The sequence below is a fragment of the Branchiostoma floridae genome, chromosome 5, assembly GCF_000003815.2.
Source record: "Branchiostoma floridae strain S238N-H82 chromosome 5, Bfl_VNyyK, whole genome shotgun sequence".
In the NCBI taxonomy this organism is placed as follows: domain Eukaryota; kingdom Metazoa; phylum Chordata; class Leptocardii; order Amphioxiformes; family Branchiostomatidae; genus Branchiostoma; species Branchiostoma floridae.
In genome coordinates this window covers 19,716,179-19,741,900 of record NC_049983.1, presented here as the reverse complement: position 1 = coordinate 19,741,900, position 25,722 = coordinate 19,716,179, and the positions used below count along the sequence as shown (strand labels likewise).

General features: G+C 40.6%; 1 protein-coding gene across 3 annotated transcripts in view; it reads left to right on the top strand.

The window, feature by feature from the left end:
- Nucleotides 1-25,091, top strand: part of LOC118416091 (cortactin-binding protein 2-like) — a 100,478-nt gene extending 75,387 nt beyond the window's left edge. For 2 of the 3 annotated variants that reach the window (XM_035821154.1, XM_035821153.1), the window contains 20 exons: nucleotides 7,630-7,860; nucleotides 8,544-8,651; nucleotides 9,061-10,936; nucleotides 13,989-14,513; nucleotides 14,858-14,957; nucleotides 15,627-15,777; nucleotides 16,416-16,625; nucleotides 17,994-18,111; nucleotides 18,806-18,990; nucleotides 19,414-19,534; nucleotides 19,686-19,775; nucleotides 20,588-20,667; nucleotides 20,921-21,107; nucleotides 21,553-21,717; nucleotides 22,090-22,331; nucleotides 22,760-22,905; nucleotides 23,041-23,198; nucleotides 23,702-23,881; nucleotides 24,289-24,427; nucleotides 24,893-25,091. In XM_035821154.1, the coding sequence (XP_035677047.1) occupies nucleotides 7,654-7,860; nucleotides 8,544-8,651; nucleotides 9,061-10,936; nucleotides 13,989-14,513; nucleotides 14,858-14,957; nucleotides 15,627-15,777; nucleotides 16,416-16,625; nucleotides 17,994-18,111; nucleotides 18,806-18,990; nucleotides 19,414-19,534; nucleotides 19,686-19,775; nucleotides 20,588-20,667; nucleotides 20,921-21,107; nucleotides 21,553-21,717; nucleotides 22,090-22,331; nucleotides 22,760-22,905; nucleotides 23,041-23,198; nucleotides 23,702-23,881; nucleotides 24,289-24,427; nucleotides 24,893-25,064 (5,160 nt within the window). In that variant the 5' untranslated portion in view covers nucleotides 7,630-7,653 and the 3' untranslated portion in view covers nucleotides 25,065-25,091. The remainder of the gene's footprint in view (nucleotides 1-7,629; nucleotides 7,861-8,543; nucleotides 8,652-9,060; nucleotides 10,937-13,988; nucleotides 14,514-14,857; nucleotides 14,958-15,626; nucleotides 15,778-16,415; nucleotides 16,626-17,993; nucleotides 18,112-18,805; nucleotides 18,991-19,413; nucleotides 19,535-19,685; nucleotides 19,776-20,587; nucleotides 20,668-20,920; nucleotides 21,108-21,552; nucleotides 21,718-22,089; nucleotides 22,332-22,759; nucleotides 22,906-23,040; nucleotides 23,199-23,701; nucleotides 23,882-24,288; nucleotides 24,428-24,892) is intronic. The other variant, XM_035821155.1, reaches the window with a different exon arrangement.
- The last annotated feature ends 631 nt before the right edge of the window (nucleotides 25,092-25,722 follow it).

Here is a 25,722-nt window from a genome sequence, read left to right as displayed (position 1 = left end):
GAGACATCTATCACTTTGATGCACGGATCTGAACTGGGAGCCTTAGCAAATTGTTCTGAATCATCTGGAGTAAACGATATTATTACATTCGCATGATTGCCTCAAATGGTTCTCTGAGTAATATTACTGTAATGAAACCAATCACTGCAGTTATTATGTCGTTTCATAACAATATATTGCTGCCATATCAATTACCATGATTTCATATTCACAGCATGCATGGATGAAAATGCATTGAAAATTAGTGTTGGCAATGAATATTTAAGAATCAGCGTGAGATTTAGGTAATGGTATAATGTTAAAGATTCTGTCTTCCCAAATCTGTAATACTTAGCAATCAAGTAAAGTAGACCTGTGTCTTTATTCCCTGGCATTTGTGAAGCATTCCAGAATGCCACAGGTAATCTAAATAAGTGCACATTTTTCATCTTGTGTGGGTTTGAGTGACTGCAGGAGATGTAGGTGCAGTTTAAGGCTATGTGATTAATGATAGCTGATCTGATTGGTCCAAAGCAGAAAGTAAAAAAAAAAATGTTTTTGCTTTACTTTATGAGGTGTTGTGATTGGTCAAAAATTTTGAATATGCTTATTCCTTCTCCTACTGTACACCCTCTGTCTAACAGATACAAATTATGTTTTAGACATTTTGAAAAATGATCTGACAGCAACTACATGTTAACAGTATATCATCGTCAGATGAGAGCACACAGGCAGTTGTCATCAATCCATTGAATCAAAAGAGCACAATTTATTATAGAATACTGGGCAGTTTTCACACAACCTTAGATGTTCCAACCTTAGATCACCCTTAACATACATTTGAGGCACATTTGTTTAGTTTATATATCATATGATGAGGTTTAAATAACTTCATTGATGTAGAAAATACATATGGCAGATATTCATTTGTAAGCCATGTAAAAATTTTGAATTATCCCTGTTTCACTAAAATTGGGCCTGGGACTAGAGATTAAAAAGGATCCCATGAAGTATTATTATTAAAACACTTTGAATTCCCAGGGACCAACAAATAAGGCTTAGCCAAACAAGAAATCTTTTTAAAAAAGCTGTGCCTTGCCGCGTATTTTATGTTATTTTGGTAAGTTGGACTAGATTCTACGCTTAAAAATCCCGAGTTCCACATGTCGCCCCCCCCTCATTATCATAATTTATGTCAGATGAATTATTGGCACATTAAACAGGTTTTGTAAAACTTTTTGACCCACAATGAATATGCATTATTTTTTATTACAAACTAAGTTCCTTCTGATGCAATTTGTGATATATATTTATATAAACATGGTGAGTTAAAGCGTAGATTTATTACGCTGGACCACATACAGTAACATGCGTCTAGAAGAGCGTTTTAATACTCGCCTGGAATGTACCATTGTCTAACTAAGCCATGAATTTCGGCAAGGAAAGAAGGGCCTTTGGAAGGGGCTTTGGAAGGGCTGGGTTAAAAGGTCCGTCCATTGATCCATGGAAAAAAGCTGGCGTAAAGCCTTGCCTGGCGGCAAGGCAAAAAGTAGTTACCTCATCAGCCTTACATGGTGCGGTTATTTATCTGCGGGAAAACAGCCATATGAGAACTTCCGCTTGACAGGCTGTACATACTGTTTAAGTTATGTTTTATGAGATTGTAATTGATGCTTTGTTTGTTTCTTAGGTTATACAACTGTATACTATATGACCCTTGCCTCTTCCCTCATGACCTTAATGAAAAGCGGCCTGCAGGCCGATTTAAGCTTGCATGAATAAACAAAGGTTCAAACAAACAAACAAACAATGTTGTATAAATCCTTGCACAACACATACTTGTTACTGCTAGTTTTCCTACATGTTTGTGTGGGATGTGCCATACTCAAGTAGGCAATTTTTCCTTGCAATCATTTGATTTTAGGCATGTGTGATTAGTCACAACGTAATTAAATTAGTAAATATGTCGTCTTTCGTTTGAACCGTAAAGTGAAAGGTACTGGAACTCTTTATTTTTCCTTTGTCATGAACTTACAAGATTTTACAGTATATATAATATTTCCCAATAAATATTGTCCTTCCCAAATTGTGCAGTCCAGGCACACCACAGACAGCCAGGATGCTATTGATTTACCTGGCCTAAATATGGTCGCTGCAAATCAACAACGAGGCTATTCCATTTTATTTGTTCACGGATGAGATGAGTTTGTGCGATGAATCTAAAACCCGATGTTCACAGGAGTGAAGGTTCAAGGGGGGTTGAGGCAGAACTGTGTCGTTTTTAATTGACTGGGTACAGTTGATAGAAAGCTGTGAATATCGAAAAATCTTGTAAAATCACAAAATCATATTTTCACTCGTTTCTGCTCAGACGTCTCATACATGTAGGTCTTTGTTGAATGGTAATACCAGTTCACATTTATCCGCAGGGTAACCTCTATACATTGTATTTATAAACAAGGGTATTTAGGGATATTAGTTAGTTGAAGGACGGTGGTTTCAAATTGCAATATTTTCAAAATATTGCCCCGTCTGTTGATATCCCTTAAAACCCTAGTCATGAAAAGTATCTGTCTTTGCTGTCTTACAATCCTGAATATCCATGTTTGCATTTTATTTCCTGTACAATATGAATTTCATAGCTGTTTGGCTGGAAGAATGTATATTTAGAGTATTAGAAATGTGCTTTTAATGAAAGAAGCTTCGATCTAAAAAGTCTCAGGATTTCCCTGGTAGGAGTATATGTCACATGATGTGACATGAACATGTACATGTGTGTTCTTGAGATAAGAAAATTGCACAATGTAGCTTCCCTACGTGCGGTCCCTAATATGAAAATCTGTCATGTAGGAAAATAGAATAAAACCCTACATGTTGGCTGGGATGAACAAAAGAGGCCTACAGCTATATTCTTTATCAGTCGAATACAATTAGCTGCAAGGTAATATTTCTATGGTAGGCTATTGGTACCATCTTTCCCCCCCCCCCCCCCCCCCGTGTCTTTTTCTCACTCATTCATAGAATATACTGTAAATGCAGAAATGTTTGCGGTGGATTAATGTTCGCGGTTTTCGCGGTGACCACTTTACCGCGAACTTAAAACCACCGCAAACATTTTTCTATTATGGTATTAGACTGCAGTCTATGGTGTTACCGCGAAATTAAGACCACCGCGAAAAGTCCTTTTTCCCCGCTACCGTGAAATTAAACCCCCGCGAACTTAAATGCATTTACACTAATATCAATGTATGTATAAATCAGTAATTTCAGTAGCTGGCCTTGACTAAACTGGCTTATTACCTGAGGAAGGTAACCAAGCAGTTACTAAAATGGCAGCTATATAAAGGTAAATCTTCTTTCATAAAAAATATACATTCCTATAAAAATTTCTCACTGATACTAAAAATGTATTATGTTAGAATACAGTATTTTTTTATTATCTCCAAGTTCCAAGGCACATCTGAATGTCTTTACAAAAACGACACTTTCTCCATTTCCACTAGACGTTAGTCACCATACAGTGACCAAAATTTCATTTGTATGAACCTTGAATTTATAATTGGAATAATATACAAAATGATAAAAGTAAGATTGAACAGATAATGCACAAAACAGATGCAACAAAAAAACGCTCTTCATCTGTGAAATTTGTTGAGCAATCTGTCATATCTTTGGTCACAGAGTGGTCACAGCCTCTAGTGGAAAGAAAGTGTAAGTGAAGTCTTGCATTACATGGTCTCAGAGTCAGACAGAAATTTGCTGAGTACGTAATCCTAAAATCATTTTACAGCAAGCAACAAGGTTATATATCAGGCAATAATGTGGGTGTGGGGCAATCATGGAGTGGTGGCACTGAACCTGTTGACAGTTGCTGTGGATGGGAATTTGATTTCCCGCTCGACTCAGATAAATCATACATCTAGAAAACCCTTACGTGTCGTAAGCATCATTAGTCTTCTGGGTTGTGGCTTGTGGCCAGGGGAATAATATATTTCATTTCCAGGCCACTTCAACATTGCTTGTGCTATATCTCTTAGTAATACGCTGGTTAAATTTTATACTGTAAATTCCGCGGAAGGGCCCGCAGTGCTGACATTGAGAACTTGAGAGTAAGCATTGACTGACGCGAGACACTGAAACTGCGATAGACTATCTACCAATACAGAAAGAGTTGAAGGATTTTACTGTTACTTGTCAAAAGCTATTGGAGACTATACATACATTACAACTTATTCTAGACAAATAGATCAGGGACAGTTGTACGAAATTTAGTGTCAGTGACATGGAAGCTTGCAAGATTGTACTTACGATATCTGTTTTACTAGCATTTCCCATGATGCATTTCTCCATTACATCACCCTCATCTTTGTACTTGTTCATCGTTTACCACAGAACAACAATCAACTCCTCCCGTTTCCGGATTCTACATCAGCCCTGCCAATGATTATAGATTTTCACAAGAAAATTGTTACCACAAAAACTGTATGAATCACATGGTAATTTTGGAATTACTGCGTATGGTTGTTCGAGTAACTGATATGGATGTTATTCAGTGGCTTCTTTGCAATTGAACACTAGTTGCACTTAGTAATCAAAAGATAGGTCATTCTATACCCTCAAATCTACATTGCATGCAAAATGAAGATCTGTAATATTTCCTTTGCTATACAGGTACATCATTGCATACTAGATATGCTGCCAGCGTAGCCCAAACCTTTGATACAAGACTATCAAATCACATCCTCCCAAAGGATCCTGGGAAGTATCCATCAAGCTTTTTGATACACAAATTGCATGGATGAATGCATGAGGGGAACCAATATCACCACAGGAATTGTCTGTGTTTTTGGAAGGATTTCAGCAAAACCAGTGTCAGAATTGTAAATGTAACGATGTCTTTGCCAATTCTTGTCAAGATATTTTAATATATGGCTCATTAAAAACAGAAATATTGAGAATTGTTGCAGGCTCGTAAAGCAACCTTTATCACAATCCGATAGGAACACATTGGTACGTCAATATCAAAAATAAGCAATCATACAGGGCAGTATACTCTGTAGGTTTGATTTGACATGGCTTATGAGTTTCTTGTCAGTAAGAGCTTTCAATTGTTTAAAGTTTTAGGTTGAAAATCTTTATAGTTGGTAGAAACAATTTATTTGCAATGGAGGCAGGGAAAAGGTTATAAAAAGCAATTTGTTCTTGCATTTTTATGTCAACTTTCCTATATTTCATATTCTCTTCACATAAAACACTACATGTTAGCAAATGAGGTTTATTGCTGGGAATTGGGGTCAGCATTTGGGCAGACAAGTACTGTATCATATCTGACAATCAGGGTGCAGTGTGCTCTTTTGAATTTGAGTCTTGGTTGGAATTATTCATTGGGAAATTGTTTTTATTTTTGATGGATAAATGAATGAGAACATGCATATATGCTTTACATCTTATCATCTGCAGGCCGACTATTTTTCATGAATAAAAAAAGATTCAAACAACATATAAAGATATGATGCAATATAAAGATTTTTTTAAAGTATGTAGTACATTGTAACTGTCTCAAATTCAATGTTATCTTGGTACCTCTGATATATTCTGAAATTGAAGAATCTGACATCTATTCATGTTTGTTCATGTTGCATGTAAGTAACCTTCTGATGGAAGTACATGTAAGTCCTACTTGGAATACTGAGTACATGTACGTAGGTTGAACTTGGCTTCAGAACTATCTATCAATAGATTTCTTTGCGTGTACATATACATGTACGTCAGAAGGGTCTTATGGCTACAGGAAAATATCTATAAGCTGACAGGGTAATTCTTTTAAAGATTGAAAAGTGATGTATTGCTCTGCATCCAACTTTAAAGATTACATTATATGTCAGTGCTGAGGGGAATGACATTCAAGTATTGCATCAGAAATCTGTATATACTTTAACTTTGTGGTGGGTAGATTGACCTTAAATCATGACCTTTGACTTTAGGGTCACGGGAGAATGACTACAATCATACATCATATTCAATGGCATGTGTCAAGAGGAGGAAATAAACAGGGGCCGTACATTTTCCATCAAGAGGGATGGTTGGGACCCAGTGATTCCAGCTTAAAGAATTATTTCATGTACCTACATAATTTAACACAAGCAGATAGCATTGAAGCATGCACAGTTTTTGTCAAAGATGATGTTGTACATTATTGTACAATGGACTTTTCCAGTATCCAACAGTAATACATGTAGGTCTGTTCAGCTGATGAGTGATATGTTTGATAAATGAGTGTTACAACAGCTGACTCACACATGTTATACATGTAAAGTTGATATCAGGGAAGATATTTTTAAAGTTCGTTATAGAAATTTGTGCATATCTTATTGTCTTACTTAATACCCCATATTTGTCATTTTATTAAATTAGGTATCATTTTCCGCTGGAATATGGTAGCTATGTTACAAATATTTTAGAAATAGCTTGCAAACTTTGAAATCTACATGTCTGGCTTAGAAGGAACCTGTTCCAGCCAGCTGCTATTATCTTAAGAAAAACTCCATTGAGGTTTGACTGAGAGCCCAGGAAAGCTGTCTATCTTCCACGTCTTGCCAACCGTACCCGATAAATGCAACCCTGCATCCTCCACATTAAAGAGACTCATGTATCATACCACTATCTGTCAGTACAAAGCACCACCGAGCCGCGTCACATGAATAGTCTTCAAATCCCCGAGCTTGCCATCCGTAATCCCTTCGCTGGCCTTCCAGCGACTGTCATGAGCAGCGATAATGGCTTCCACGTGACGGAGAGCCGCGCCGACAAAACTGGCAGCAGTTATAAATTTGCGCGAGCATGAAAAGGGTGTCTCCTTGCGAAGGGTGGAAGATAAATGTAGCCGTAACATCATTCATAATTCTGTACATAAATCTGTTGGCCTACTAAAGTCGCTCATATGGCCATCGTAATTATCGTCATCATATAAGAGATTTGAATGGGCTTCCAAGTCAGGTGATGCTTTGGGGCATGTGGGAATCACAGTTTCATATTCTGCATTTGCCCCTAAGTGATGTAGTTTCTTTACAACTATGGTGCTTCCAAATAACACGACTCAAGATGCCTCTAAGCATTTCTCCGCAGTGTAGAAAAATTTAATGAAGACATTGATGTAATAATCCACGCAATATGGTAGAGTTGTAGTAATCAAGCTTCATGTTCACATGATATTAAAAAATCAATAGGTAATACTGTAAACGCATTTAAGTTCGCTAGGATTTAAATTTGCAGTAGTGGGAAAATGGAGTGTTCGCTGTAGCACCGTGCACTGTAGTCTCTTACTGCCATGGAAAAATGTTCGCGGTGGTTTTAAGTTCCCAGTGAATTGGCAACGTGCAAACTGCAAACATAAAACCACCGCAAAAATTTCTGCATTTACAGTATTAGATGATTGAGATTGATAGAAGTCTTTTTTTGGCGATGCGTCAGGGGTGGTGCCCAAACTGAAATTAAATGGCGTATGTTTATTTATCTATTTATGTTTCTATGTTACCAGGGTTAGCTCCCATCAGTGACTAGGACAACTTTTCAGGGAGGCCCTGGGTATACATACAAATAACACATACATACAATACAATATTTACAACAGTACATGCTTGTTTTCTGCAGAGCGACAAGGCGAGATCAGCCATCATGCAGGAGCGGTACGGCAAGCTGGCTCTGGAGGATCCGTTCTCGGCGCTGAACCGTGATGCGCAGGAGGCGAGCGAGGAGGTACACGACAACTCGCCGGTGTACGCCAGCGCCATGGTCCACCTGGAGGCGCTCATCACCCAACAGAAGAAAACCCACCAGAAAATGATGATACAGATGACTGCGGCAGAGAAAAGACATAAAAAGGTAAACTAAAGTTGATGAACTCTATACTGTCATTGATTTAAAATACAAGTTAACACCAATTTTCAAGTATCTTGATTTTGATATCAGAGAATACAAGAATGTTGCTAGAAAATTCTAAGACTAATGGAAAGTAAACTGAAGAACAATGGCATACAATGTCAGGATAGTCAATGAAGCTATATCGAACGAAATTTAAATCACTTCTCAGCAGTGCTCGAAATACACGCACATGTGCAAGTGAAAACCACATTTTGCTTGGGGCAACACCCAGGTAGCGTGGTGTGCAACCTGCAATTTTGCAGCTGGAACATCACTCTTCCACTGCATACATGCATAAGCTTTCTGTATTTATTTGTTGATAGGATAAAAGATACTAGTAAGGACTTACATGTAACTGGAAGAAAAGATGATGGATAAGTAGCAGATTTGACGAAAGTAATAACTTGGAAGTGGGGCAACCTGAAATGTGGATTGTGCAACCAGGCTTTTGAATCAGGTTGCCAACTTGGCAGAAAAACTATTTTTTGTACTTCTTCTTCCTCAGTCCTAGCTGTACCCACAAACACAACATCATGGAAATTGGTGCATTGCTCTTGTTATATTGTTAACAAACAGACAAGTCCTGCTGAAGATATAACCCCCATTCAGAAGTAATGAGACATGTCATGTTGAATGTGTCCCAGGTTGTCCATGAACTTGAGGAAGAGAAGAGGAAGCATGCCCAGGACACAGCCCAGGGAGACGATGTCACCTACATGCTGGAGAAGGAGAGGGAGAGATTAAGTCAGCAGGTAAGTGGGAGATTCTGGTCTAGGCTAAAACTGTTAGGAATTTTCCCCTGAATTCCCTCATTGTAGGATCAAAATGTCTGTCTTACTCACTTGACAGCATTCATACTTAATTGAAAATACAACGTCTCAACATGCCAGATGAAGATGTTTGAAATTTGGGAATTTGTTTCAAATCAACTTTATGTCCTTTTGGCTGTATATAAGTTGTCGTAAAATGAACATCAGGCAAAATTTCGATCTAGGGAATATTTCCAGTTATGGCCCAGAATCTTATAATATGGGGCTTACAAATATATTTTTCTGTCTGGACGTAGAAAAAAAAACCTGATATGCAATTGTCAATAGCTAAGCATCTGACAAAACCATGGAATTTCAAGAAGCTCATTTTTTTTGTACGCTTTGGTTCCAGGTTGACTTTGAGAAATCGCAGGCACGGAAAATGGAGAAAGACAAGAACAAGGCCATGGCCATGCTGGAGGAGGAGCGTGCACATCACCAGCAGATCGGGGTCCTGCTGGCCAAGGAGCGCAAACGCCTGGCCAGCAAGCTCATCCAGGAGAGGCAGCAGCTCAAGGACGCCCACCAGGGGTTACAGGACGAGAAGGACAAGGTACGCAATATGGCAGAAGGGCTGGTGCAGGAGAGCAAGAAGTCCCTCAAGATGGAGGCCGAGATGGAGAAACAGATCTCCGAGTTCGACATCGAGCGGGAGCAGCTAAGGTCAAAGTTGAGCCGAGAGGAGGCGAAGAACAGAGACTTGCAGACTGAGGTGGATGAGTATAGAAAACAGTTGGAGGACATGCGAAAGAGTCTCTTAAAAGGTGCTACTGGGGACACGGTAAAGCCAAGAGCCATCATGAGGAGTGCTGGGACGCAGACAGAAAACCCACCTGAGAATGAGGTAAGAAGACGGGAGGGCGCCACTGCCGCGGAGAGTAAGAACTATGTGAGTACTGTGAAGAAGAACCTTCTACGAGGTGCCGAGAATACGGACGTAGAAAAGGCGACAAAAGAAACGAGGAAGTCTTCCCCTTGGCTCAAAAACGCCCCCGACAAGCCGGTAGTCTCAGCCTGGGGACCCAACCCCTTCCCCTGCACATCCATTGAAACGGAGCATCATGGTAAGGTAGACATGGAAAGCAGCAGCGACAGTGAAGACGACAAGACGGTGATTGAGAACGTTCCACCTGTAAGTTTTAAGGCAGGTATGGTAGCTTCTTCCAGCGGTCAAGGCAGTCCAAGCCCAACATCCTCAACCTCTACCTTGAGCCCGTACTCCAGAGTACAGTCTACAAAACTCTTGTTTTCTCCAAAGGGCTCTACTAGAACGACTTCCTCCTCTTCTTCTCCCTCCTCCTCCTCCTCTACATCCCCATCTCCAGAAAGTCCCAACACGTCTGTCACGGTGGGCGGTACTGGAAGCATGGTCACTAAGGCAGTATTTAAGTTTAGCGGAGACCAGGATACCAACAGAACTCACTTGAAAGGTTACAGCACAGCAGGGTCACCAACCCTCAAGGTCTCGAATGCAGACTCATCGTCAGAGCTGGCCATCACAGAGTCTAACAAGACTGCAGAGAGAAGTCCAGATGCCAAAGTCACCTCTCCGTCAGCTAAAGCATTGGGATCTCTAATTGTTTCTCCTACGTCTGTGTCACCTGGGGCAAGGAGACTGCCAGGGAAGGGCCCCCCACCCATCCCAAAGAAACCTCTACACATTCCGCAGCCTAACCCGGCGCTGAAGGATGGACGGAATTCCCCCGGAGTTGGAATGAAGCTGGAGGTCAGGAAGCAAGCCGTGGCCGCACCCATCAAGTCTGTGGCAACGACGCCCCCTACACCGAAGTCGGGGTATGGCAGGGGGAGTTCGGGTAGCTCTGGAAGCTCGACGTCTGATTCTGATAACAGTCCCAATAGCCCGCATCCCGTGATACCAGGGACCACGCGCGTTGGACAGCGGTACAGCACGCCTCTCTCTAACATTGCGTATAATAGGAACACCGGTATCCGATCCACAAGCCAGTCACCATCCTCCAACAACAACAGGCCAAGCACTCTGGCCACCAACAAATCAGGATCAGTCTCTCCTTCCAGCCAATCAGCGCCCTCCTCTAAATCTGCCAGCCAATCAGGAAACAAGGCAGAAGCCGAGCAGCCCACATCCAAGAAGACAAGCCAGGTGGGTGCAGATCCATCGCCTAGCAACGCTGCCGCCCCGCCCATTCATGATGATTTCAGTTCAGATATGGCAGAGATCCATCAGCTGCTTACTGAAATGATGGCAGGTAAAAGCAAAGAAAACTGAGAAAACCTCAGTAGAGAAGACAAAAACTGCCTTCTAGCTTTTACACATAGCAGCTTGTAGACCACACTGCCTTGCATGCATGCCTGATTTCATACCTTGACTTTCACCTTCATAAACATTAACCCTGACATGGGAAAAGGTTGTATTGTGCTATTCACTGTGAAAGGTGGTAAAAATGACAGGCTTTTTGCAGTGTATACACGGGAAAGCAAGGTTGCTATCAACACAGTTGGCAAACAGTAAACTGCTTTGTCCCGAGGCCACCCACCTTTCTTTGCAACACCTGTGCACTTCACAACCTTTCAACATTGTATCTGTATGTAATCCACTCCTGATTCCCTGCTTTTAGACCAGCTTTGGGGCTTTTCAGGGATTAAGAGGATATAGGGCAATATGGCACATTTGAAATAATCCATCCAACTGTTTTTCTTTTTGTCATTAGGAAAAAATATTGTCAAGAAACCTATTCTATTGATATTATGTTTTAGGTGCCATCTTGCCCTTGTATTTCATACTTCATGAAACAGCCCTTTTTTGTCAAATATTCGCTTGGACTGCGTATTGACTAAACTAATTAACCACTGCTTGCATATTTCTGCTCATGCAAATGTCATTAACATTGAACTTGTGACTTTCATGTATCATAATTTCATGATGCTAACTTGACTGTCTCTTCCAGCTAGTTAATCACGAGCAAGAAGATTAAATTGTCAGTGTAATATGATGATACACCAGCTGTCTTATATTGTAGGAGAGGTACATGTAGATTAACTCTGCGGAGCTGTATGATTTGTATATATAGCTGCTCCTCTTCAAGTTCATAGCATTTGTCTGTACGTTATTACATTAAGTGAAAATTAAAGTTGGTATACATGCAATTACTATTGGAATAGTAACCTTTCTTTGTACTGTAACAGTTCCTGAGAAAATCATGGTAAGTTGTTAAATTAGGCAAATTTCATCATACTTTATACCACTATATAGAACACAGTCAGGTCATTTGTTAAAATTGTTCTTGATTATTAAGTACATAGTATGTGTTATCTCCTTTTTAAGATTCATGTGTAAAAGAATGCAGCTGGCTAAAACCTTCAGTTTTTTCTTATGTTTACCTTGGTCACGATTTCAAACTTGAACCAAATTGATACAACTTTACATACAGATAATACTGCATCTATTTAAAAAGATACAACGTCAGTTATCTGCACGATAATAAAAGATCCAAAATTGTGTAAAGAGCAGCCACACACACATATTTTAGGGGTGCCAATATGAAACAAAATAGAATTGGGAGATTGTTCCTGAAACCCCTACCACACATTCAGAACATTCCCACGACTTTGCTCCCGACCACTTTAAAAGCAAGGTCACCACAGGGTTGGGATTTGCCTGGAATCCATCCTATTCTTGACCAATTTGCTCCGCCAAATCCAGTCGCATCCAAGCAGACTATGACTTTCCTGATTTCGATTTTGAAAATTCATAGTTGTCTGAGGCAGATGAAAGTTAAAGACCAAAGGGCAACTTTGCTGACCAACTGCCAATCACAGATGACCTTGCTTAAGACCTACTCCCAACCATGTACTTGAGAAGGTCGAGAAGCCATGGTCAGCCATGTATGACACTGGCATAGCACAGTACCTTCGATGTTTACCAACCTATCCTGTCACCTCCATACTTGTGTGATGTGATGGTGCCCTCTGTGCATTTTCTCCTCACCATGTCTCTCTCTCGTTCTCTCCTTCCTGCAGCTGGCTTTCCATCCTGCCAAGACTCCTCTCCCTCCTCCAGCTCCTAACCAATGACACTCCACACCCGCCTTTCACTCTCTGTTCTGTCTACCGGAGGGCACGGAGGTAGAGTCGGTTATGTAGTATAGGCTATTTCAGGATTTGAACTCCACATGTGCTGTGATACATTTTTGGTAATATGTCAAAACTCCGAGGCCCTTGTGACACAATCAAACTACTTCTACACTTATTGAACTTAATTCATGTCCAATGGCACCAATGGTCATGCCGCATGGAGAATACACAATTGAATTGAATTAGGATAAAAGAAACCCCTAAGAAAAAGAATGCTAAGTCAGTGTTATAAGAAAGCATTAGTCTTGATATGAAAACCATTACAGACATTAATTGTATGCAAGATAAAGGCCTTCACCTTTGACATGGCACATGCTCAGTTCAACCCTTGAATCAGCTTATTTTCTCCCCTGTAGAGATGAGGGATGCCCCAGGCTTCTCACTTAAGCTTTTTAGAATTAGATGTTTGAATACAAAAATGGATGGTTTTGGTCTAATTCTACTTGTAAGTGGATCAATGCTAGAATGAAGAGACTACCCTACAAAAAAGTACAAGATCAATAAATAAATGGAATGCCTGATATTACAAACACTACTAGATACTGAACTGAAAAACACATCCACCCACTGGAACTGTACATGTGTTAGGTTTATCAACAAAGTCTGGGACATCTCTTGCATGGATTCACATGAGAGTTTAGTATTCACATCACCAACATTGATGGTAGAGTATTGTCTACATTGTAGATAAAGAGTCACATGACTTAAATGTACATTTACACTGGGGTGTCCTAACCCTAAATTTATATAACACTTCAAAATTCACAGATAATGTTTGATATAATTGGTAAACTTTCGATCCTGCATTCTGTACATCTATTTCTTGTCCTTCTCTCCCCTGAGTTGTTAGGTAGTGTACTGATACAAATCACACGTAACGTTATGAATGCCTCCTTGTAGAAAGAATCATAACTGCAGTGGTTACTTCAAACAATTACAGGCAGGTCCCAGTTGCTCAACAAAATTCCAAGAACGTGGTGACCTTTCCTCAAGAACAGTTGTATTTGTCCACCGCATATTTTCCTTCAGTACTTGACATACCGCAGCACTTGTGTGTTCCTGTCAGCCTACATGTGTACGATTCCTCACATATGTCTGCAATGTGCTCTTCCTGTTAGTTTTCCGTCATAGCAGTTTTTTTGTTGTTTCCCCCTATCTTCCTCACAGATGGTACATCTGGTATAACTGGTGAGCCAGGCCCGGCTTCGGCGCTGCCTGTCGAGATGTCCAACAGCTCGCCATCCCGTCTTTCGCCATCCGATAGCCCGAGGAAGCTCTCTACATTGAAAATAGAAATCGGCGGTGGGAGTATGTTGGACGCAGGCCGGGAAACACACACTACCTCAAACTTTCTCTACCTGCCGGCAGAAAAGGAGTCGCAATGCTTCGAATCATTAGACAACAATAACACAGTGCCAAAGGACGCAGAATCTACCACAGAACACAGTAATTCTGATGATGACAAAGGTACAGTAAAGGGTGAAGTAGCAGAACTCTGTAAGACTTTGCTGAAGAAAGGAGGATTGGGAGAAGAGGCGCCTGTCCGAGGAATTCCGAACCGTTTACACCAAGCTGCAGGGGAGGGGGACATGACTATGGTGGAGCAGCTGTTGGAGGAAGGGGCAGATCCGAACACAACAGAGAGGGACGGTTCCACACCAGTGTATGCAGCAGCAGAGGGAGGACATATAGGTAAATATACATTGGAACACAGTTATCATATACAAAGTAGTTTTCAACTGATTTGTTTAGATGTGGTGTGACATGGCTGCACTTTTTAGAAATATGCATGAATTGTATTGTTAACCTTATTACAGGTAATACTGATTTTGGTAGTCATTACATTCACATTGTATGTTGGGAGCATGGTGCTAAGTAAAAAGGTAGAGGAATACTGTGCAAGTAAGTATTCACACCCTTTCCCTAGACAGCCAAAATTAGTTTTGCCTGATCCTTTATCTATAATTGGAGTATATGATGCTTTTTTTTGGTGGAGGTTGACCTTGGTAATGAGTTTGTACATGTTTGTACACCAGACTGCCTTGAGCTGTTGCTCTCTCACAATGGCGACCCTAACGCCCTCCGTGATGACAACTTCACACCCCTACACGGAGCAGCTGCAGAGGGCCACACGGGGTACCTTTACTTTCTCATTTTGTGTTGCCTTTTTGTGTAACGTTTCCTTTGTATTGTTTCCCTTTCGTGTATGTTTTGTTGGTTCAACTCCCCCCACAAACAGTCTCTGTGTGGTAAAGATGTTGGCAAGTGTCAAAATAAAAAAGAATCCCAATTTCTTTCTTCTTTTAGGCCACACCAATTTAATTTCTTGGTTCACGGATTCGCTCGCTCCTATTTTTTGGAAAAAAAAATAAAAATAAAAATTACCTCTCAGCAAATTTTCACCATTAATGAAGCCATTCACCAACTTTCTGGTGTAGCAAATTGGCCTTTATATTATAAGCTCCTTAAAGTGTGGGAACAGGTGCTGTTACTGTACAATAATAGTGTTTTTGTACTTTTTTCAAGCTGAAAACTTTTTTTCTTTATGTTTTGGATTAGTCGTTACCTTTACCCCAACCATTTTACAATTTTTATTTTTATTTTTATTTCGCCCTCTCGCTCCATAATTTTTATGAAAAAATCCGTGAACCAAGAAATTAAATTGGTGTGGCCTTATCTTGTCTTTTCCTTTGTATTGTTTCCTTTTTGTTGGTTCAACTTCCCACGAAAAGTTTATTTTATTTTGTGAAGATGTTGACGAGTGTTTGTAAGTAAAACACCATTTTTTCTCTACCTCTTCTGTAGGTGTTTAAAGCTGCTGTTAGACAGAGGAGCCCACCCAGGCCTACCAGACAAGGCAGGATGGTCACCCCTGTACTGGGCTGTCTCTAACGGACACACTGACTGCTGCAGGACACTGCTGGACTACTTCGCATCTCGTGCAGCTGTCACTGATGTATGTCATGCCCTTATCAGTAGCAATCCCGGGGGGTGTGGGGTATGCTGTAGGGAGTAAAAGGATGATTTTTTATCTGTCAAATATGCACAGGCTTCAGAAAGCTTCGTCATATTCTCTTTTATCTTGTTGTCTTACACAGCAGTCATTGATAGGAGCTTGTCCTCTGAAATATCTACAACTTAGCTAAATGCTTGGTCATCAATTCTATAATACGTCTTTTTGGGGGCCTAACTTGTAAATGGGCTTGAATATTTTGGTGTACCTTGTATCCCCACTTGTGATCACTGCAGTAGACTAGGGGGTAGAATATTTCATGTGGTAAATCACAGGTTTGATTCCCCTACTGTGTCTTCCATTGGGCTAGCCCCCTAGTGTAGTATTATACTATTATCCATCCTTGTACATCTGTGTGGCCCAATGGCTTAGAAAATGGAGGTAGATACTACCTTATAGTTATACACAGTGGTGTGGGAAGGATTTTAACCTCCAGACCTTGCACACTGTCTTAGGTTTCTACAATTAATGCATGTCTAAATACAAAATGCACTATTAAGAGTTATATTCCTTTACCAAATGTGACACCCAACGGCATGCACACACTCCAAAATGACCTTATATTTTGCTGTCATTTCCAGGTTGGCTGGACCCCACTCCATGGAGCCTGTCGTTCAGGCCATGTGAGCTGCCTTAAGGTTCTCCTGTACTACGACCCTCTCAACAGCGACGGTCAAGATGAGGCCACCCTACTGACCACACGACCTGCCCTGGTCAGCAAGGACGTGATCAATGCTGTGGACAGGGATGGCTGGACTGCAGCGCACGTGGCAGCCTCCAGGGGGTTCAAGGTCAGTAAGGTCATGTTATATGGAATAAAGGTTGTATATAGTTTTCATTAGATATGGATTTGGTAGAAATTTGTTTTGATAATGTTACCTGCATTACCCAGCAGTGTTGCTAGCTGTGTTGCTAGGTGTTTTTCAGTGACATTGTCACCAGAATTGCTACAGGGGGTAAAATGGTACATACTGAAAGAACGCCTCTGTCTAGAAAAAAAAAAACAGGTCATAGACCAATCCCAAAGCCCCACATTAAAATGTAAGAATGCAAAAACGAAAATAATAACTTAAGTGCAGAACAATTTTCAACAAGTTACAAAGTATGACAAATAACTATAGTTCCATTAGGCTAATATACCTAATACAACAGTGTGAAGTAAGGGGAAAAAAGATGAAAATGCAAATACTTATAACCTGATCTTAAGTGGAATTGTTACATCCAATCCGTTGCCAAGGAAGCTGGGAAAATGGTGGGCTCTTTGTACCGAACCAGAAAATATCTTACCCCCTCTGCTATTCTTTATCTTTATAAGAGTCAGATAAGGCCCAAAATGGAATATTGTTGTCACATTTGGGCTGGAGCCTCCCAGAACTCCCTGACCTGCCTCAATAGAGTACAAAAACGGTTAAGGAACATTGTTGGCAGCGACTTATTCGCCACACTACAACCATTGGCCCAAAGGCGTGATGTAGCTAGCCTAGCACTTTTCTATCGGTACTTCCATGGTAAATGCTCGGCAGAACTTCATTCACTTGTGCCTTCAATACGAACCTTCACAGCAAGAACCCGTTTAGCCACTTCCACGGAAACAAATCATCCTTTTTTCCTCCACAATCCACCTAACAGGAGGAAGTTCCACGCTCAGAGCTTTTTTCCTAGAACAACACTGCTATGGAATAAGCTTCCACGGACTTGCTTCCCCACAGGGTACAGCCTGAAACTGTTTAAATTAAGGGTAAACAAACATCTCTCTTCACAATTCAGTAATGTAACCCAAAACGCTTGAGTGGCTCCACGAGCCTTGTTTTGCGGTGACCTCTAAGTAAATAAAATTAAAAAAAAAAAAACTTGACAGACATGCAGCCTCTCTCTCTTTGGCTGATACACCTTTCTCACGGCCATGGTAGATCCAAAACGTGGCCTATTTGACGGACATGCAGCCATTCTCTTCACTCACTCACTCACTATTCTCTTGTTGATCGATTTCCTAATTGCTGTGCCATCATTGGTTGAACTGCTGATTATAATGGACAGTCTTTGGTTTGCCCCATTGGCCTCAGTTTCAGTCTATCATGTCCACCGCATTAAAAAGTGTATTGTGATGGACAGTCAGGTCTGATCTGTGCACAGTTGTCATATTGCCTGTTCCCCTGCAGGAGTGCCTGGAGCTGCTGTGTGGCCACCCTGAGCTGGACCTGACCATCAGGGACAAGTGGGACCGCCTGGTGCAGGACGTGGCTGTGGGGGACTGCAGGGGGCTGGTGGAGGATATCGGTAAGGGAGATGGTCTTAGATACATGTATCTGAAAATGTTTGGTGGAAAGTATCAAACAGGTTCCTATGTATCTTACAATGTTTGCAATGGTTTTATAGTTATAGAGACTGCAGGGGACTGGTGGAAGATATCAGTAAGGGAGTTGATCTTAGATATCTTTAAATATTTGCAGTGGTTTTATAATCTTAGAGACTGCAGGGGACTGGTGGAAGATATTACCGGTAAGGAAGATAGTACGGGAGATGTTCTTATATGTCTTTAAAAAAATGATAGCAGTGGTTTTATAGTTATAGAGAAATGCAGGAGACTTGTGAAAGATATTGGAAAGGGTGATGATAGTATTGTTACTGTAAACCTTGAAATGTTTCCAACATTTTCGCAATGGCATCTCGATCACAAATTCTTGACACCGTGCAATCTCTTACTACTGCACTATACTAGAGACTTGTTTTAAACGTGAACACCACAAAAACCTCCTTTTCCCTTCTTCCATGAGATTACATCCTTGCATAAATAAGCAAATTCACAGTATTCTGGATCTTGAGCATCCTATTTACAAGAAAAGACCATAGTTTCTAACATTGTACTGAATGGTTATGACTTGAGAATCTGTATAGTTATCATTTCAATGTATGAAAAAGTTGCACTCTTTCAATGTTGTGTTTTTATACCACTATCACCTGTGTCTTACAGGAAAGAGGAAAGTCTCAGTTGTGATAGACACCAGCAGTGAAACCATGGTAACAGGAAGGACCACGCCCACTCCTTCTGTTAAAGAGGAGGACCTGTACGTGCTGGGGAGTCTGACTCTGGAACGTGGGACAGACTGGAGCCAGTTTGATGCAGATGTTGGGGCCGTCCTAGTGCAGAACTCCAGGGTATGTACTCATGAATATCAACTGCTTTGGGTCTTGTGACTTCCACCTCAAAATTAGAATAGAACCATTTCAAAATACATGTATAAGGAACAATTTCTTGGATGGAAGTGTCAAAGTCCCCTAGATACAATAGAAAAATAGAATCAACAAGCCTTCAAAACCAATACTCTCTGCCATCTCCTGGCATAGTTTAACTTTTACTTCCCACTAACTTTTGGCCTTATCATTTTCATTAACTTTTGGCCTTGCAGCAAACCAACTTATGAAGAGAATAATGGATCATACTGGAAGTGGAACTTTGTTAATGCTGCAACTCGATAAGAGTATGACTATGTATGTGAATGTGAAGAGAAAAGAGCTGATTGCGCCATATCGACCAAATTGAACCTTATTCAAAAAATCTATGTCTATTCTCCTTTTCAGAAGCTGAGTGTGGCATCAGAGCTCCTGACAGAGCTTGAGGAAGTGGACACAGACATCTCTGCAGATGGACATGTGTCCGAGCTAGGCCTCACTGCCAACAGTATCAGGTCTTACACATATGGTAAGAGTTGTAAAAAATCTTCTGAATTGATAATTCTGTTTGGGCCTCCTGTTTGTTTCAATGTACTGTGCTAAAAAGACCTGTGCAAGTGAAATGAAGAGAAGGAAAACTACACCCACAAAAACATCACACTTCTTATATCCATCCATAGGAACCATCTCCTGGAGCCCTGCCACAGTATTTGACACCACTCCTTATGACTTCTTCACTGCCAAGAAGCATCTTGCCATCAGACTGAAGGGTAAGTGCACAGGGTTGCTTTAACTACATTCTGTTGAAATCACTATCGATTTCTAACATCCGCAAATGCTCTTTTATACATAGCACATATATGTACATGTGCCTTTATTTATATTCTACAACCATTGAAATCATGAACAGTGCATCATGAATACATGTACCGTATATTCTCGAATAAAGTACGCACCCCAATTAAAGTACGCACCCCTGATTTTGGACAAGTCTTAGACAGATCTTTGGGACTGAAAGGTAAAATGGAAAAACTCAAATAAAGTACGCACCCCTTCTCCACCAGTTTTTAACAGACCTTTAATTAAATAAATTCAAATTTATGATGTTTTCCCCAGGTCATTTTGCATATTAAAATAACCTGGGTTTACACTGTCATTGTCTCTATAAACTTGTGAATTGCCTGCTGCAAATTATAAAAATCACTGAGAACTGGTAGAAGAAATCAGGCAAAACCAGTTGTACAAGTCAAAGTCACTAACTCAAAAGGATTGTATGCAAATAGAACTGTTAATATGTAAATCATGTTAAGACAATTTCTTTGTTTCATGTTTAGACAACTTCAAGACAACAACAATGTGTATGTTTTGAAACATTACTAGAAGTGTAGCTCCACCTTGCTTTATTTTAGGCTTTTCTTACCATTTATCTGTGCAGTAACCTCAAATAAAGTACGCACCCCAACTTTGGCAACAACTTGTAGCACCTTTTCAATTTTGAAAAGTTAAAAAAGTGCGTACTTTATTCGAGAATATACGGTACATGTAGTTACATGTTTTGTTTCCTTTTTTCCTCTCCGTGTAGGGCCAGATGAAGATTGTGTGGACAAGTTATCCTACGAGTCCATGATCCCAGTCCAGACTCTACAGAACTATCTCAGACTGGTATGTGTGAATATGTCTGTATAGTGTCCTGGGAAATCTTGTTTCGAGTCTGTCTCCAAATTCTTTGACCATCTTTAAGAAAGGCACTTTCTCCTTGTGTGTAATTAATTCTGTGTAAGTTTGTGTATTCCCCTCACAGTATTTTTGCCTTGATCAAATAGACCTTCATGTTCTGTTACCAAGCTCTTCCATCTTGATATGTACTACAGAAAATACATCATTTTTGTTACTGTATCCCATGTGTTATACACAGATAGAGCAGTACAAAAGTGTGGTGTTTTACGGGCCCCCTGGTACGGGTAAGACCTTCATCGTGAGGAAGCTTGCAGAGTGCATCAGGAACAAGCAGCTGCAGAGCGGGTTCCAGGCAGACATCTCTCATGTGGCACTCAACCCCAAGTACACACACAAGGACTTACTACAGCTGCTCAGGTCTAAAGGTAGGGCTTAATGTACTGTCACAATATGGCCCCTAAGGCTTCTCCTAAACATAACCTCCAAGATTTCAGACTGATTACATTTTAAATCCAAGAAAGATCTTAGAGGTTGGAACCATCTAGTGCTTTTACTTTTGCTAGTTTAGGTGAATCCCATTTTTGTCTTTTCCTGTAAGTTATTACTATAATAGTCATGTTTTTCATGATACGTATTGCTTAGTATACTACATGCTGTAGATTTTGACATTTTTGCAGCGTTTGTAAGTGTCCTGTTTTCACATATGACACATCACAGTACAAACATATATGTTCTGTCTTCCATTCTGTTACTTCTATTATCTCAACCCAAAACTCTATTTCACTGTACCGTGAAATATAAGAGCTACAAACTTAAATTGGTTAACAGTAGTTGATGAAAAACATTAAAAAAACTGTGTCCTCTCCACAGGATTCCTGCTACCCTCCACACCTGCCAGCACAGCTGAGGGGGTGCAGAAAGCGCCCATCCTGATCCTGGATGACCTGGGGCGGGTGTCACTGTCCGAGGTACTGGGGGAGCTGCTGTACGCGCTGGAGTATCGTGGTCCACAGCATCCAATCAGCATGAAGATTGGTAGGTCTTAGAATGGATCTCACAGGGGTTGTGAAAATTCAGGAAACATCTTTGTACACAAATGAAATTATGTTTAGTTCTGAGACTTGTCCATTTAGAGTTATACAAACAGTATTCATAAAATGTAAGTTTGTGAACTTATTCATTATAAACTTATAAACTATTGATACTAAGGAGGTAGAGGACCTTAGTTGAATGTTTTCCTGCCCCAATGGCTGACTAGCTACAGGACTAATGATGATGATGATGACTCATAACTTGCTAGTGACTTGTAATGCCAGATCTACATACTGAATTGTAGATTTTTCAACTTACCAGTACTTTAGTCTTTGAGCTTAAAACTGATTTCCTTGCTGTCTTTGCTATTCGTAGATGAGGAGGGTCCTACAGATGAAGATGGCAGCAGCAGTGCGTACTACCTGTCTGAAGACTGTTACATCATCGGCACCATGGACAAGTCTCGCTCCCCCGGCCTGGACCTGTCAGTCCAGCAACGTTTCCGCTGGGTCCACCTGAAGTGTGACAGTGAGCCGGTCAAGGGGCTGCTGCAGCGCCACCTGCGCAGGAGACTCATCAGTGCTCACGGTGGTCAGCTGCCCAGTACGGACGACCAGGTACTTGTGGTTAAGATCTTCTTAAGGATTAGTGAAGTAAATTTTACAAAAGTATTACAAAACTCTGCATCAATACCACATGTTACTAAGCAGATTATCTGTCTTGGAATAGCTGAATACAGATTTATTACAGAAGACACAAACTGCATGGCCTAATGGTTCTCTTTAAAAACAGTGTTATTAACTTCCTTCAAGTTAAATGCAACATACAATCGTTTGTGAATACATAACCAGTAAACTGCCTTAAGGCTTAACACACTAGTTTTTAAAAAGTAGCTATAAGCTGTGTAAGACCAGACTATAAGGATTAATCCACTCACACTGGGATGAATCCCTACTCTTTTTGTTAAATGTGATCTTTAAGACCCTCGAGCTGTACACAAAAATAAATGCATCAACCTTCAACCCTTCCTACCCCCCATGTTTAGGTGTACAAGGCAGTGGAGTGGGTTGCTGCAGTGTGGCAGAGACTGAACGCCTGTCTGGCCAAACTGGGTCTTCCTGACTTGGTCCTGGGGCCGAGACACTTCTTCACCTGTCCCATCGAGGCTACCAAAGTCAAGGCCATTCTCAGGTAGGCTTTCTTGTCTTCTTTGGATAGGCATTTTACACAAAATGTATTGGCAATGGTTTTTGTATAATTGAATGGGCATCTTAAGCTTCTTGGCTTAACTCAGAAATAAAAATTAACTCCACCCACCCCCTACAGATGGTTGAGTCTGTCCTGGAACCATGCCATAGCCCCGGGAGTGGAAGATGCCATGTTGAGGGGGTTGTCGTCTCAGAACCAGCAGAAACTGGCCAGCACTGCGCTGTCCGTCCTGCTGCAAAGAGCTGTCATCCCTGGTTGTCCACTGTCTGGCCAAGGTACTGTAAATGCCTATAAGTTTGCGGGGATTTAAATCGGGATAGGTAGAAAGTTTTTGTTCGCAGTTGAGACATGGGGGTAGGTGAGTAGAAGACTGAATAAGGTTTTTAAATCCGTGGTAGGAGGTTACCATAGAAACAATAGATCACCTCAAAAAGTTCATCATTTACCATAATACAATCAATAAGCATATATGTATAGAAGTCATTTTCTTACTGTACTTTTGGTTTGAATGGTATACTGGAATCCAAGTGATAAAAATTACTAGTACTTTCAAGCAAGCTTACGGTAAAGTTGTATAATTTTAAAGATCAGGTAACTTTTAAGTGATTTCCTTTTCTTTTGAAGTTTTAATTACTGAGTAGGGACACCATTTTATTGAAAGCTTCACATATATATGATTTTCACCTGTTGCTTTTCAAATTTCTAGGTCGTGATAATACCTTTTTGATTCAGTATTTTCTATGATTGACCAACTAAATTGCTTGCATCCCTTCCGTAGAAGCAGAACGTTATCTGTCCAGTTTCCGTGGAGGTTACGAGGGAATGGTCAGCCTGCTGAACACCGCAAAACGCTCAGCGGCAAGAGCCAAGCGCACACGGTCAGCCTGGAAGAAAAGCGCGTCTGCTAACGACAGTGACGGTCAGGACTCCGACAGCACTGCTGCAGAAGGAGACTCAGGTATGAAAACAGCATCATCAGTTTGGTGCAAATAGTGCCCCCTAGTGAATATCTGCCACACTGCAGTCAGTTGTAGACAGACTGCACTCCTTTTGCCACAGACTCCATGGGAAAGTAAGAATATATAGTAAAAATATAGATAGCCTTGAAATTAGTTTATAGATGTATGGGATTAATTGTGCTTTTCTTAATTTTGCATAATGATTTGATTATAAATGTTGACAGCAGTGTTTCTGTTGCATATTCCTTTCTCTGTATTGTGAATTTCTGTATTGAAATTGAATCCTATTGTGCCCATATATTGAAACAAAATATTTAAGAGCTGTTGAATAGAATCTTCAGTTCAATTTGTGATGGGTGTTATCACATACATGTAGATAATGTTACTATCACTGTCATTCGCCTAGGTGTGGATAGCCCAGAAAGCCCCCTCAGCCCCACTGGACCCCCCAGCAGTACATTGACTGGTTCCCCTTCCAAGAAGAGACCCACCTCAGAACTAGCCAGAAGAGTCATTGAAAACCTCCATGCCAGTCACCATGCCAGGTACGGACACAAATGTACTCTGAAAATGCAGTATAGAAGCAGGGCTGTGATCTCTGTGAATTCCACTTGCAACTTTCAACTACAATATGCCCATGATAGTATTGCAAGTTTAATAACACTAATTAATACCAATTTTTATGTTTGCTTAGCAGCAATGGCCCTCCCCCTCTGTTTAAGCATAGAAATGTAAAATGAGACACCAAAAATGCAAATATTTCTCAGACATGCAGCCAATCTCTCATTGGTCAAACTGGTAATTGCCATGTAATCATTGGTTGAACTGGTCATTGTGATGGACAGACAAAGTCATGTTCTTGTATTTGTTATGTTTAAATTTTTGTAATTCTGCAGTTTATAGTAGCCACATCTTATCTATCTGTGACAGAGTGTAATTGATTGATAGATCAACCAATGGATTGGTCAATTGATTGATTGTTTGACAGTCCCTGTGTCTATCCATCCCAGCTCCCCAGACCTCCGCTCGGCAGGCCTGAGTAACCTGGCGTATCTCGGAGCGTCCGCCATGGACGGTGACGTCTTGAAGATGCTGCTTAAGATGCAGACCAGCAAGTCAGAGTCTAACTTAAACACTGTCATTGAACTGCATGACCACATCTTTAACATGCACTCAAGGTAGGCATGGTTAATAGGAGACCTTAACTTCAGAAGTGGTTTTCATTTTCTGTAGGAGTTTTCGTGGCTTTTTAATTTCTCACTTTAGATAATTCTGCAGCTAAATAGTAATACATTGGAAACTCATATAACTGGCATTATGGATTTGTGGTAGAGAGATTTTTAAAATTTACTGTATTTGTAATCTTAAAATTTAAACTACTTGTTGTTGTACTGGAGATCCATCACCTGAAGCATCTATGCCAAGATAGAACTCCATCTTGGCATAGATAATCTATCCAAATATTATTTATTGTTGACAAGCTTGATACCATTTTAGAAACTTAACAGACATTAACCTGACCATTCTTCCATCTCTTACAGAATGTGGAACCATCAAGAGGGGAGGGCCCCAAAAACCCAAGCCAGAAGCTCACAAAAACTCAACCGCTCAATAGAAAAGTCAAAAGGGTGTGAAATTTTTTTGAATGAATGTCAAAGAGAGATAGCGAGAGCTAGTGTAAGTAACGTGTGTATGATCAAAAGCGTTGAGGCATGCAAAAGCCTACATGCTGTTAGGACACAAGGTTCTAGGTTGTTTGGATTCAACTACACTCTTGTAGATGCAGTATGGTCATAGTTCACTGACTTGATGGTTCATTTAGTGGTTATTTAGTAGGTCT